We start from the raw sequence: 15524 nt of genomic DNA, 5'->3' as shown, positions 1-15524 counted from the left end.
CTACAGTATAAAGACCAGTGTTCTCCCCAGGCCTAATTAAGTGGGCGGGCCGCCCGGCTGATTTGAATGCCCGCCCACCTGCTTTCCTGCCCGTCTAACTAGAAAAAAGTGGTGCTGTAAAACTGCAGCCATGAGCACTTCATTGCTATCAGCGGCCGTCTCAGACAATACCGAAAGCCTCCGCTATATACACTGCAGGAGACTTCTCTGCCTGCCTGTGTGACCTCCTCCTGGTACAGTGATTGGCTGGGCGGGTTGTAAGGGGCGGGACCATGCTCTGCATACTGCGGGAGTGAGCCGAGTTCCTAGTCCCTCGTGGAGAGTGTCAGACTCAGCTTCTCCCTAGTGCTGTGTTTCTACTCTGCTAGTCCGCCCCACTTTGCTGGCTGCCTGTGTCTGCAATGCATTCACATGTGTTAACGTGCAGGCAGCTCAGCTAGTGGAGGCGGCTGTCCGGATATACACATTTAGTGTGATAGTGTAGTGCAGGCAGGCTACTGCTGTGTGGGGAGAGGGAGGCTCTCTGTGTGGAGAAAGCCTGAAGCTGCGGGCAGATTCTCTCTCACACCCAGCGAAACCAATGTGTTCCCTCTGTCCTGGGCTGGCTGCATGAATGTCAGCAGCCAGTCCAATCCCTTCCGAATCCACTCCGAGGCTGACTCAGTGCACAGATAAGATCAGGCAGTGCACGGCATTGAGCTCTGCTGCCCCGCCCCCCTTCTCCAGCTTCTCTTCAATACAAGCTGCTCTGATGCTGGGAGAACTGCACAGGAACTGGTATGAGAGCTCTGTGTCTACTAATGAGCAGGAGCAGTTTTTATCTGATATATTTCAGTCTGCAGAGCTTTCAAGCTATAGGGGACCTGGGAAAACAAACAAACAATGACTGCAGTCAGCTGCAATTTAGATAAGCTGACTTGCTGGAGATGGAGGATGGTGCTGAATGCTGTCTGTGTCAGAAGTGCTGATATACCTTACTTGATTTCCAATTGTAAAAAGTTGGCCTAGAGCAGTAAAAAGCGCAAATCTGGTTGTGGTAGTTGGGCAAAGTCTGTTAAAAGTTGCCCACTGATGCAAAAAAGTAAATATGGAACACAGATCCTGTGTTGAAGGTGTGTACAGGCGGCTTGAAAGGGCAGTGTGTGGGTGGGGAGTGATTCTTGCAGAGTTCACATGCATGTAATTTCATATGGATGTTTACTGCTGTGGTCCAGCAGTATTGCAGATAATTTGGTATAATACTGACCCCTGTACACTATCTGCAATACCCCTCGACACCAGCAGCAAATAACATCCATATGAAAAGCAAAAATCCCCTCCCCCCCCTTTTGAAATGCAACAAACACCCTTGTATGATATGAAATTAACCGACATTAAATGCAATGATCACCCCTAGTATGAAATGCAACTATAACTGTGACAAATATTCAGTGTTCTAATCAGGCACTTTTACAGGGGTGCTTCACCCAGCTAATTTTGGTAAGCACCGGCTGTCATCGTTTTTCCTCCTCAACCTTTGCGGTAAGCAGAGTTGCATCGGCCCTGAATTCCGCACCCCCACCCGGCTACTTTTTCATGCCACCCGGCTGGAAAAAATTTCTGGGGAGAACACTGAAGACACTGCTTTGTATTTGATCTGAGTAAGCAGACTGTTTTCCTCAAAACGAGTTATCATTGATAGTGTCTGATGAATAATAAACCTTTTATTTGAAATTGGCTTTGCCCCTTCCTTTGAGGTAAGCCATTTTTATTATTTATATTTTTTGCTATTTTTAGTCACATAATATAGATATACCGTTCATCCACCACCACCACCTATTTTTTGGGGATCCTTCTCGCTCCAAGTTGTTACTGGTGTTACTGTACCTCTAAGTATGCTTGCACTGCAAACGCTGTATCCCACAGTTGAGATCCATTTGTTCCCTGGGAGGAAAAGGAGCAAGGTCAGAGATTGTGCTGAAGGATGAAAAAGGCATGCTGTAATATAGGCTAGGCAGACATTATACAAACAGTGTGAAAAGACAAGAAGACAAGCTAAGTTATGAGTAAAGTTTAGTACTTGAGGAGCCTACATAAGAATAGCAATGCTCACCTGCATTTTCATCCCATCAAGACCTATCCTGAAAAAAGGGAATAATATAAGGAAAGTACCGAAGAAAGCAATAAAGATTTCACAGAATGGATACAAGCTGGACAGTATAAGATGAGAAAAAGATAATGCTATGGAGCACATTTACTCTAGCTGGTGTAGAGGGAAAGTATAATTTTTAGTACTGTTACAAAATATAAAATCAATTCAAAATTAAGAAGATTTAAATCAAGACAATAAAACTAAGGCTTCAAGCTAGGACACCATGGCCCATATGGAATTCACTTTTTTTCTGATTTTTCACCTAGGTGATATTTCACAACTTGTCAACAAAATTCCTAAACCACTACCAAAAAAACACCTACTTTTTGGTTCTAAGCGATTTTAAAAAATAATCTCCTCGGGAAAAAAAATCAGGAGAAATAAGACATTTTTCACCTTATTAACAGAAGCAGTTTGCAGCACCTGGCAACTGAAAAAAAAAATACTAAAAAGTAGGCAAAGAAATCATATAAAACCTATTTTGCATGTTTTCTTGCTTGCTGGGGGCTTAAAAGAGGTTTTATTAATAACGTGTGAAAACACCTCCTGCAATAAAACTCAGGAAAAAAGTGAATTAATTAGGGGTCTATAAGTGCAGGATAGAAGACACAGGTGGGTGCTTTCTCAGATGCTTGGTAACTTAAAAAAGAAGGTAACTTGCAGTCTTTTGGGTAGTAGAGACCTTTTTCAATTCACTTTTTCTCCTACGTTTTTTCCTAAGTGATATTTTCACTCCTTATCAATCAAATGCATAGTAAGCCACCAGCAAGCAAGAAAATATTCAGAATAATTGTGACACTGCCTATGTGCTAGATAAGATTCTGTGTTACCTGTTGCCTTATTGATAAACTGGACTATTTTGAGCTCTAGCAGCATTCTTACCAAAGATAATCAGCTATTCGGTCCACATGCTCCTTAAAAACAGGTGATTTTGATCCATTCACATACCAGCGAACTACCATGTTAATCACCTTTGAAATCTGTAAAATAAAGGCTAAACTTATAATCATATTTCATAAAATTAGTAATTCATTAATCTGAATAAGTGAGTTTGTAAATATAATGCCAGTTAAGTTGTGGTGCAATGCTACCACAGTTCACTGTAAGAGAAACAGCCATGATATGGGGGAATAGTTACCCCCCCCCCCCAAAAAAAAAATGAATTCAGAAAAAAAAGGTCATTCTGAAAAAGAAAATCTCCAAAGATTGATCATCACTTTATAACATATTTATAGAAGTGGGGACAGGTTTTGTTCCTTGAGGTTTGGCAATGTAGAGAGAAGGATTGCAGTACTGTTAAAGAGACTCTGTAACAAATTTTTCAGCCTTAGTTCTTCTATCCTATAAGTTCCTATGCCTGTTCTAATCTGCTCTGGCTTACTGCAGTCTTTCCTAACTGCACTGTCTCTAATAAATCAATGTATCTTTCCTCTGTCCTGTTTGTCGGGCTAAGGCTTGATTGTGTGGAATGTGCAGGGCTGCTTGTGATTGGTAGAAGCGATACACACCCTCTGCAGGCCCCCTGCACACTCTGAATGACTCACACACTATGCTTAGCTGAGCCTATTAGAAGCTGGTTAGTTTGTTTGTAAACACTGCCTAAAACTGTTAATTACAAGACAGGATTGCAGCAGAGAGTGGCAGAAACAGCACAGAGGGGCACAGGAGAAAATAATGAATAGAATGGTATGCTTTTTATTGTAAGAATATTAGAGTACAGATTCTCTTTAAAGGACCCCCAGGGTAAATCAACTGATCAGCTATGGTCTAGTTGCTGTCAATCAATGCTGGAGAATGATACAGATCATACAAAGACATGTAGGGTCATTCTGAATTTAATATGTCAAACGTGGTTCCTTAAAGGACTTACGAGTCCAAATAGCAAAAAAAAAAGTTAAGTACCTGAATTTAATTTGAATGCACGGAGGATGCCATCTGCGCCCTCTGTGCCGTTCTGCAGGGTCCCCGCAGTTCAATAGTCCCCCTGGGCCGCTCCCGACCCAACAGCCCGGGTCGGGCTCTCCTGCCTCCACTAGAGTGGCCGCCGGAGCCTGCTGCGGCTGCGCAGTCCGCATAGACGCGAGTGCGGCTGCGCAGCTCTAGGGCCTCCCCCCGATCCACGCTACAGGAGACAGCCTGTAGCGTCCCACCAGCATACAGACAGCATAAGGACAGGAAGTTTTTAAACAGGTAGCAACCCCTTTCAGGGGAGTAAGACACAGGATAAGGGAGAAGAAGCGCCCAGAAGGATAAAATGCATTAAAACCAAATAAAAAAGAAAAAGGAGGTGGCTTACCTCGATGACAATAAATTCATATAGAATTCATTTTTATCAGTATAAAAGCACAGGCAACAAGTTTCGTGGAAACTCGCCCACTTCCTCAGGCCAAATAAATGGCCACTAAATGCTCGTAGCCGCATTCAAGGCGCCTCTAGTGGCACTTTATTCGGCCTGAGGAAGTGGGCGAATTGCCACGAAACGCGTTGCCTGTGCTTAATACTCATAGAAATTCATTCTATATGAATTTTTCATCACTGAGGTAAGCCATCTCATCCTTTTTCTTTGGTTTTAATGCATTTTATCCTTCCTGGGCGCCTCTTCTCCCTTATGCTTTCAGATAAGGACATCTGTGCCTATAGGCTTCTGTGATGTAAATCCGGCCTTGGTCCTCATGAAGGCTTTTAAGTACTTGCATCCCTGATGACTTTGTAGGACAAGTGGGTCCATACTGCGCATGCATGAGGGGACGCAAGTGCTTCCAAAGCCTTCCAAGGAGACCTGAAGGCACAGACTTCCATGGGGGACAGAAATGGACCTGGTAGGCTCTGTGGGATCCCTCTACATAGGTAAGTATCTAACAGTTTTTGTTTTTTTTGAGTGGCTTCAGATATCGTTTAAAGGGAACCCGAGGTGAGAGTTACTGTATATGGAGGCTGCCATATTTATTTCCTTTTAAGCAACACCAGTTGCCTGGCTATGCTGTTGATCCTCTACCTCTAATACTTTTAGCCATAGACCCTGAACAAGTATGCAGCAGATCAGGTGCTTCTGACATTATTGTCAGATCTGACACAATTAGCTGCATGCTTGGTTCTGGTGTACCTCAGGCATTACTGCAGCCAAATAGATCAGCAGGGCTGCCAGGCAATTGGTATTGTTTAAAAGGAAACAAATATGGCAGCCTCTATACCACTTTTACCTGGAGTAAATTTTAAAATCACAGATTTCCTTTGATTCTAGTCATTCATGTCCCACCAGCACACAAGTTTAACTCTTACCGGGCCAATGCTGATACACTTGGTGAAGCAGTCATCAGCTTGAATGTGGTCATAGAGCTCACACAGTGCACGGCGGCGGAGATCAGGAATATGATAAGATTCATAGATGTTCAGGAGAACTGCAAACGGGAGTTAAAAGCATGTGAAGAAGGGCTTGTTCAATAAAGAAACAATACCACACAGATGCGCAGGAGACAATCTAAAAGTGATCTTTCGCGGATCTGACTATAATAAACTCTGATTATCCAGTATGGTAAATTATACAGGCAAATCAAGTGCCTCTGATGACGCGTTAGTACGCGAAACGGCTGTCAGGCCTCACCTAACCCCCACTGCATACCGCATATGTGATGTCCATTGGAACCCAATAAAGGTGTAACATAGGTACGGTGCCTCTCTTTCTTCTCTTCCGGAAAATGGTAAATTATACTTTTGGAAGCCTCTGATTGGCTGGGAGGATTCTTTTGTGTTTTAGCCTACAAGGGAAGCAGAAATACCAGCTCCCTGCAACCTATCAGAGACTTAAAAATGTATCAGATGATTAAATCAGTCCCATGCTTGTTTTTATTTAGCAGATCATTTTTAATTAGTTCTATTCTATATAAGAGTTCCACTGGAGATGTCAGGAAACATCTTGGTATATTATGTTCAATGCAGAATAACAGTTAAAAAAGAATGTTTCCACCTCATTCTATCAGTATTGCTTTCAGTTCAGGACTGAGCAATATTTGGTTACCTGGAGTCAAAGTCTGTGGTTTCATAAACTGAGGAGTCGAGGTTGGATTCAAATGATTTTTGTACCCCCTCCATAGCCCTGCAAGGGCTGTGTACTTTGTGTCAGAGCATTTTAGGGTACTTGGAGTCGGGGTTTCATAAACCGAGGAGTCCAAGTCGCATGATTTTTGTACTGACTCAACAGCCCTGCTTCAGTCCAGTCAGAAAATACTGATCATGTTAGAATGAACCAAACCCTGCGTGCTTACGATGATGGGCGCATCTGTAGTACTGTGCACATGCAAGTTGGCAGTCAAGCGTGCGCAGTACAAATTGCTCATCTTTAGAAGTACTTGGGGACACAAGTACTTCCAAAAGCTGCCAAGGAGGGCCAAAGACATAATCGACTTGTAGGTTGATTAATTTCCCTTGGGGGACAGCAGGGAAGCAAGAGTACAGAGACAGGACCAGGAAGGCTCTATGGCAACTAGAGCCTTCCCTCTACATAAGTGAGGACCTAACTTTTTATTTACAGCTTGCTTCCAGGTCACTTTACAATAGAAGTAAATAGGGATAGCTCTTACCATAAGCAAAATTCAGAAGTTTACTGTGGGGGGTGTACAGGTCACAAGGGGCAACATTATTCCTCTGTGCTGGCCAATTGATGCTGCTGTAATCTTGCACATAAAGCTCCTGCAGAACACAAATATCTGTAAACAGTTTATTACTTAAACAAAATGATAACAACAATACATCCATGCTATTTCTCTCACTTGTCTCAGGCAGCGGATCAATTCATCTTCCTGTGCGCTCACCCTTTTGGCATAACAGTAACTCATGGGCAGATAAACCTGCCTGCAGTGGCACCACAGTTTGCTGGGGTGAGCTGGGAACCACTGAGGGAGAAGCCTGGAAAACAAAACAAGCTATTGTTAAAAAAATGTACCGCAATGAAGTATGCTAAAGGAGACATAGAAACAAACTTTCAAGCACACATCTAAATATTCATCTTATAGCTTAGTACGCAGAATGGCCACAAATCCTGTTTTTAAAATGTCACATCATATATAGCAACACAGCTTAAAGGGATACTGAGGGGGGGGTCGAGGGAAAATGAGTTGAACTTACCCGGGGCTTCTAATGGTCCCCCTGCAGACATCCTGTGCCCGCGTAGCCACTCACCGATGCTCCGGCCCCGCCTCCGGTTCACTTCTGGAATTTCAGACTTTAAAGTCTGAAAACCACTGCGCCTGTTTTGTCGTGTCCTCGCTCCCGCTGATGTCACCAGGAGCGTACTGCGCAGGCACAGACCATAATGGGCGTGTGCTATACACTCCTGGTGACATCAGCGGGAGCGAGGATACGGGAGTGTTGGAGCAGTGATTTTCAGACTTTGTAGTCTGAAATTCCAGAAGTGAACCGGAGGCAGGGCCGGTATTTTAGACTTCTGGATGGGCATTCATAAAAATGTATCCAGTTGCGATAGCAGTGCGGAGATTCCCCGAACTAGGCTGGCGGTAGGCTTGCGAAAGCACAGGAAGCAGCCGAGTTGATACATTTCTCCATGTTCCGCTCTACTGCAGCTGCCTGGGAGGTCTGTGTCTCCATTCACTTTACATTGGTATCGCCACATCAGAGGGAGCGGTACTTCCCGACCTCATACCGATTGCGGTATTCTTTATGAATTTACATTTTGTTACATCTGTTCCGATAATCACCGCACAAGGCGGTGATTTATCGCTCTGCTCGGTAGTGTCAGTTTTTCATGGGGAAAGAGGCTTTATGAATGAAATACTTTCTGAGTGTTCTGTAAAGTCAGCTGTTTTAAGCATTTCCACATGCGGAAATGCTTTATGAATGATAGCCTATGAGTGGCAGAAAACTAACACTGCACATCACTCTGAACACACCATCCCCACTGTCAAATATGGTGGTGGCAGCATCATGCTCGGGGGGGTGCATCGCTTTAGCAGGGACAGGGAAGCTGGTCAGAGTTGATAGGAAGATGGATGGAGCCAAATACAGGGCAAACTTGGAAGAAAACCTCTTGCAGACTGCAAAAGACTTGAGACTGGGGTGGAGGTTCACCTTCCAGCAGGACAATGACCCTAAACATAAAGCCAAGTGATAAAGATGTGAAGTTTCTCTTGTAACTATGGTGGACATTTTGTTAAGATTCAGCCATGTTGAATGAAGTCTCTATGCTGATTAAACACTGAACATTGTATTTACTCTAAGTATTGATCAGTGTTATGCAGACTGGAATTTAAAGGAACTTCCTGTTGTTTATTTTCAGCCAGATAAACAGTCTGGTTTCAAGATGGATTACAGGAATGGAGACCATGCCAGGCGTGGTATACAGTTAATGATGCTGATTTTAAAACAGATGCATCCCCTTTTCTTGTTTCAGTGGTCACACATAGTTCCCCAATAAATTACCTGGGGGGTGGAGATTTTCATTTACATATGGGAGGAGAATTCCAGGAATATGGACTTAACTGTTTCATGTCTGCAGTGAATATTGATCTGTGACTGGTTTCTGTAACAATGACAAATATCCTGGCCAGCCCCAGGGAGTGTATATTTTTGCATACTTGTAACCCTATAAAATCTGCTGTGTGCTAATGATCGGTAGCATTACTCTGATGATGCCTGTATCAACGGCCCTTGATGCATGAATAAATGTGTTGTCTATTTGACGAGGTGTGTCCGAGTCTTCCCTGTCCTTAAACATCTTGGACAGTTTTGGTGGAGAAACGCGGGCAATGAACGAATGACTTTGTGGCACACCTCTGGAGGGACCCTGGACATCTTGAGGAGCGGAACCTTGGAGAAACAGCCGTGGAGAGGTCCAGATATCAAATCCTTAAACAGCGCTGTACCAGGTGAGACTTGATCACCTACTTGATATTTGCACCTCCCTGCTGGTTGCAACCCTACTCCGCTCAGCAGGGTTTCCGTGAGGATCTCCCATGACAACGGTCTCCTGATATGTGGTATATCATCTTCTATTTCTTACTCTGTACCCTGTATGCATACCGTCTCTTTCTTCTGATTAACTTGGTGCTTGAGATTTAACATGTGTTATTCATGCCGTCTGTCTGCTGTGATTAACTTAGTGCATGGAATCTGACTTAGTTGCTATTGTATGGAGTATAGTGTTGTGTGAGTAACTAGAATTCATTACAATAGTATATGATATGTGGATTCATGCTGAGTAATGTCATATTTCTGAAGAGAACATTCTATGTGGTATCCGGAGTATTGGGAGTCAACAGTGGAGAGCCAATCTAGATTATAAACTCTGTGAGTCAGCATACTATTGTGTGCATAGCCCTGGGGTGCTGCAACACGCAGTTATCACACAGGATACACACTGTGGAGAAAGTTTTCAGAAGGAAACCACAGGTTGAAAATCTATAGACAGTGGTCATAAATCATAGACAGAGGGGAGATTCGCTTCCTTCAAAGCAGAGAACTTGTAGGCTGGCTCTCCCCTGAGACAACATAACGTTGGATGGGATACTTGTAGCAGGGAGATTGAACATATGTTTAAACTTATGGTGATGTGTAATGGTGTTTTATTGTCTGCAAGGTACCTAGTGTGTGCAGCTCAGAGATAACTGTATTTGACTAAGTGTTCTCTTATATGTGTAGGCAACTGTTTTCTCCTTCCCAACAAACACCAAGGTGGAATACACATTAAATTACGTCACACTACATAAAGTATAGTGGGGCTCATTGGTGGGGCCTACTTAGTTGGCGTGTGGAAGGGAGAAAACTAAACTTGCCTGAACTATAAAGTGTATGTAGAGGTTAGTACAAAAACAGCAGAGTGTGCCCAGAGTGTCTCACATCAGTGGAAAAAGTACCCAGTATAGTTGAATATTTGATCAGGAGGAGAGTGACCTGCGGCATCCCCAATATCTCTCTAGACAGATACAGGCCAATTGTAATAAGGCCCTATGTGCCACACCTCCCAGGCAGCACTCAATTCCCCTTATAGTCGACACCCTGGGAGTATGCAGAATTGGGTCTTGAATACCAGCCAAAGCCTGAAATAGTCGCTCAGCATTAAATTTTTCTGTCAAAATTAGTCGCCCCCTTGGGACCTCCCAATCCCTCAACTATTAAGAGAGGGTGGGGCAGGGACTCGACAACTCAGAAGACTCAGACAATTCTGAGGATCTGGAATTAATTATCCAATCCCTCAGTTAGTGGAGAGGTTGGATCCACTACCTGAGGGTTCTAAGTGTTCAGATGACTCTGATGGCTCACATATCTGAGACAGTATAGCCTGTGCACACCCCTGGATGAGTGAGGGAGTGACCGCATGCTCAAAAGGTCTTATCCTGATCAAATAAATGTAAATTTCTCACAGGGTGCTGTTATTTGCCCTGAGAGGGATTGTGAGACACTGATTTATGGGCTCATGGCTACAGTTAACAGTATAATCATTCTGAAAGTCTAGTGGCGTTATATCTGGTGGAAGAATTTGTGTTGTCCTGATTTGGCTGATATATATGAGACTCAAGCTGCCTTAGAGGAGGCTTTGAGGTTTGGCTTTGAGGTTTGTCCACCGCGGGAGGAGCTTCCCGACCACGAGAGAGAAGTCTCCGCTCAGCCAGATCCAATTCATTGCCGATCAATAGATTACTGGATGTCACAGGGATTGTGATGCACACCAGACCACTGCCTGCTAGACACAATTGAGCGACCAGGTGAGCAGTGCAGCCGAACTTGGGGTTTTGCTGCTCCCCGGGCCACTCAAACAGACAGGTGGGTGCTCTGTAAGTCCTCACTGGTACTGGTGTCATGCGGGCCAGTCAGGCAGCAAGGTGGAAGCTTTGTAAGCTCTCACTGGGGCTGGAGGATCTAAGTGGGGCATTGCAGACTTTTGTGACTGTAGTCGGGACTTCACAGGGATTGTGATGCACACCAGACCACTACCTGCTAGACATAATTGGGCGACCAGGTGAGCAGTGCAGCCGAACTTAGGGTTTTGCTGCTCCCCAGGCCACTCAAGCAGACAAGTGAGCCTTTGTGAAACCTCACTGGTACTGGTGTCTTGCAGGCTAACCAGGCAGCACAGTGAGAGCTTTATAAGCTTTCACTGTAGCTGAAGGGGTCTAAGTGAGGCATCGCAAGCTATTGTGAAAGTCACTAGAAGATTGGCGGGATTGGCTGACCCTTGTGTCAATAAGTGTATTGCACAGAAGCAACACAGAGAGTGTTGCTTGAGTTGCTCCCATTCGAAACCAGAGGATTGGCCACCTTTGGTGTGAGAATTGCGTGGAATTCAGGGTGAACACATAGTCTTTATTATGAGGAACTTAATTTCCCGGAAACGAGAGTCAAATCGTGGAGAGCCACAGTATTTGACCCCTCGAGAGGAAATGTCTGACAAATATGGACTATGGGTGTCACGATATTTAGAGGAATGGGAATGGTGGACGAACCAAAAGTTTGCTAAAAAGGGTACCTTTAAGCCAAAAATTTGGGAAAATCTGTGGGACACACACAGAATGAGAATGAGTCGTCCTAATGAGAGAGAGGCATGGAGTAGATGGATGAAGGAGTCCATCCGGAGATCAGAGGATGTGAACATATTGACATTGACACAATCTGCAACTGTCACAGGTAAGATGAGACCTACAACTGCAAGCACTGAACAATTGTATGGGTCAGAGGATGAGCAAATAGAGGAGAAGGAGGTAATGGAGATGGGAGCATACCAAGCTTGGTCTGCAATCATGTCCAGGGAGCTGCATGAGTCATTCAACAGAACTGCGTCACAGGACGTGAGCCATAGAGCTGCTGCAGAACCTCTTACAAGAGGCAGTGCTGCAACACAGCCTCTCATTGACCTCACTGAAACAGAGGAAGTACAGTTTCACATAGATCAGAGGCAGAGACAGGATGTGCCAGAGTCAGCAAGCCTAGGAGCTCACGGGGGAAGAGGGGAGCTAGGGAAACTGCGTCATCCCACTATAGATCCTCAGCTAACCACTGAAGTAAGTACACCAACTGCCCTAGCACAGTTAAGGGAAGAATCACCACCTGCATATGGGACAGGGAGAGTGTCAGAATACACTCCCCTCAACTATGCTCTGAATCCAAATGATGGGATGTACCCCCTCCAACCAATGATGACGGGCATCCCTCACTGCTCCTCTTATGAATTAATCCCTACTCATCTTAGTAATATAAGCAACTACTTAACACACTACATGCAGCTCTCCCCCTTCATGGATCATCCATTACTATCTCAAATTAGAAATCGATTTTTCCCACAGCTTACTCCTATGCCCTCTCAGCCCACTACCACTACCACGGCAAGGGTGCCAGAACCAGATTGGCAGCAACATCTAAGCCAAAGCCAAGAAGGGGGAAGTGACACCTTCTCTCTCTGACACTAGACTGTCACCTAGTCCCTTCAGTGACAATACAGACTTAACCGACCTGGATAGTTTAAATGGCACACCCCAAGGCACTTTGCAGCTTAGTCCTAATACTGCCCCTTTTACACCACAGTCAGGCAGCAGTCAACCATCCTGGGTAAGTGATACTAACCTTTTCAGGCAAAAGCCAATCCCCTTAAGGCAAACGCAGGAGCAACATAATCCCAGTGAGTCACAGAGGGAGACTAACCTGTAAGGAGCCCCTGCTAAACCCAACTGGGAACAGCAGCACCCTGCTGAAATGATATATCCAGTAAGGGAACAAGTATCGTCAAATAACCATGGCAGGCTGACAGGTACTACCAGACACCGTATACCCTGGACCCCCTCAGAAATAAGGGGACTTTTGAGTGCCATACCCCACCCACGAGCTGACCCTGCCAAATTTGCAAAAGGACTAATAGATACACAGACGTGCTACAAGGCCACATGGGGAGACATGTTTCGACTTATCAAAAGGGTGTGTGGGGAGAGGGACCTGAAGGAAATAGTCAGCAAGACATTTATACCGAGGGATGTGTCACAGGACTCCAGTGAAAAGGGGCATTTTTGGACACACGCTTTGGCAAACCAACTCAAAATTGTCTATCCACCTAGACCTCGGAGGCGAGGTTTGAGGGTATGTTACAGATGTGGAAGCCCAGGACATTTCATCACACAGTGTAGCTACACACCTCAGTATAACTATAAAACAACACAGACAGATGGGGACACTGAGGCTGAGTTATCTGACTCTTCATCTGACTAATGTGATCAGTTTTCAAAGGCAGTGGTCCTCCCATGATGGGAGGGCCCTTACCAGGTGCTTGTCAGTTTCTATGTATAAACTTCCTAGACCTGAGTTGAAGGTCTGGAGCTCCAGCCTTTCACGGATATTTATACGGCTTCAGTTATGTCAGGAATAGAGAACAAAAAGGACAAACTATGCATTAAACATTAGAGATGTATGTATAATCATTACATAACCCACGTACAAAAATTGCATGGACAAGTTGTCTCCTCTATTTCAGATTCTAAATTCGGTGACAATTGGAGGGGAAGGTTCTGTGGATCCATGCATCTCATTGTAAAGGAATACGGGAAAATAATTAAGACAGTTATGCCAACAGGGGCATTTATGTTAGTCTGTATGTTATGTCGTTTGTCAAGAGAATCCACAGGGACTGATAATCAGCATGTCCCAAATCACCATCAGGGACCTTGGGTTCCACCCAAATCTTATGAAATATGGGGAATAAAACCAAAAGGATGGGATCCACCCCACCTTCACAGGATAGAGTATAAACATGGGACATTAGTGCCAAAATACCCCCTCTTTGTCCATGGGTATTTGCATGTACATGGTATAAAGGGAATGAGTCCCACTATTTAGTATTATTTTGAATATGCTAGACCAATACATCCACCTATCGTAATGGACACTGAATGGCATACCCTAGATGAGCTCTGTGGCAGTCTGTACCGCAGAACAATCCCCCCTTTGTCAGGAGTATTTAAAACAGAAGTTGCAGGGAAGACCTGAGATTATTTTCTTTTTGACATATGTCCACGACAAAAATATACTTGACTGTGAGGGAAATGAGGACCCTGAAGTAGACATATGTACCATGCCAGGAATTTTCAGTACAGACCCTAATGACATAGATGACGAAACACTTGAAAGTGAAGATCTGAGGGACTTATCATCCAATTTAAACAATGGAACCTCAGTTGATCAGTTGGCAGTATGTGACAAAGGAAAATTATATCCTGAAGACCCGACAAGAGGAGGGTATGACGACTGGAACATTATGTACATGGTATATAATGTTGGAGAGACAGGACAGTATAGGAAAATATTCTATGACCAACCCGAACCGGTGCAAGGTACTTTGTTAGATAAGTGTTATAACCTAGCAGATGGGATTATGGAGTTCCAACTCACGCAAATTCCTGAGTACATTGGAACTGTAAACCCTCTGACATACTTGACTCAAGAAAGAATTATATGTGGACTGAACTGGAGGGTAGTCAAACAAGTCACCTAGTATAAAGACACTGAAAAAGTCAGACTTGGTGCCTATTTTAGCACCCTGGTATTGCATGTACAAACAGATGCTAAAAGTAAGTCGTTTGAACGCACCACACCTAAATAAGGTATAACAGTACGTCAGTATATGGTGAGAATTATGAGAGAGGCCTGTGCACCAGACATTGAAGGTCATTATATTATTGACACAGCGTACTGGTCATCAAATCAGTCTCTCTCCTTCAATGGACCAAACCCTTGGAGGTGGGATGTGCTGTGCAATGGGATAGATGCACCAAAGGTAAATGAATGGATGTATGGGATTCCCATGTCTGAGGGATTGAGGGGAGTGTATCATACCACGGACTGGAAAGATCCTCATGGCTATGAATTAGATCTAGACTTAGATCTATATGGACCATTTGTCTGGCCTCTCTATGAAGAGTCGGATAAAGGGTGGTTGTAATATGGGGAGAGTCCAGTTCCTGGTGTGAACAACCTGTCGATAAATAAAAAGGGATGGTGCACATGGGAAGGAAAAGATAAAGTATGTGTAACTGTAGTTCAAGTAGAATGGGAAAAGGATGTTGTGGTCCATGCAAAGGTGAGTTCAGACACATGTAAGGTCCCAGCTGTCAAAGTGGTGGATCTAATTGTTCCTGGATTGGCTGCACCTTGGGCGATGTTGGTGGATACTCAGATCGATGGAGAGTAACCCTAACTGACTTTGGGGTGAATGCATGAGACAGGAGGTGTGGTGTGTATGTCAAAAATCAAATATACATGCTGAAAGGGTGGTTGTAATCAGGACATAGCCACAATAAAGTAAAAAGGGATTTAATGGGTACAGTACTAGGGGCTGGGGGTCTCGGTGTGGGAGCTTTTGAACACTATGGATTTGGAGGTGCTACGAAATAAACTTGGAGGGGTG

General features: G+C 44.3%; 1 protein-coding gene across 1 annotated transcript in view; it reads right to left on the bottom strand.

The window, feature by feature from the left end:
- Nucleotides 1-15524, bottom strand: part of LSS (lanosterol synthase) — a 97131-nt gene that overhangs the window by 61246 nt on the left and 20361 nt on the right. Inside the window, exons 7-12 of the mRNA XM_068234120.1 lie at nucleotides 6898-7033; nucleotides 6709-6817; nucleotides 5411-5529; nucleotides 3014-3111; nucleotides 2093-2120; nucleotides 1867-1923 (exon numbers count right to left, since the gene is read on the bottom strand). Coding sequence (XP_068090221.1) covers nucleotides 1867-1923; nucleotides 2093-2120; nucleotides 3014-3111; nucleotides 5411-5529; nucleotides 6709-6817; nucleotides 6898-7033 — 547 coding nt within the window. The remainder of the gene's footprint in view (nucleotides 1-1866; nucleotides 1924-2092; nucleotides 2121-3013; nucleotides 3112-5410; nucleotides 5530-6708; nucleotides 6818-6897; nucleotides 7034-15524) is intronic.

The sequence above is a fragment of the Hyperolius riggenbachi genome, chromosome 1, assembly GCF_040937935.1.
Source record: "Hyperolius riggenbachi isolate aHypRig1 chromosome 1, aHypRig1.pri, whole genome shotgun sequence".
Classification (NCBI taxonomy): domain Eukaryota; kingdom Metazoa; phylum Chordata; class Amphibia; order Anura; family Hyperoliidae; genus Hyperolius; species Hyperolius riggenbachi.
The sequence above is the reverse complement of the archived record's forward strand: the minus strand, read 5'-3'. Positions and strand labels throughout refer to the sequence as shown.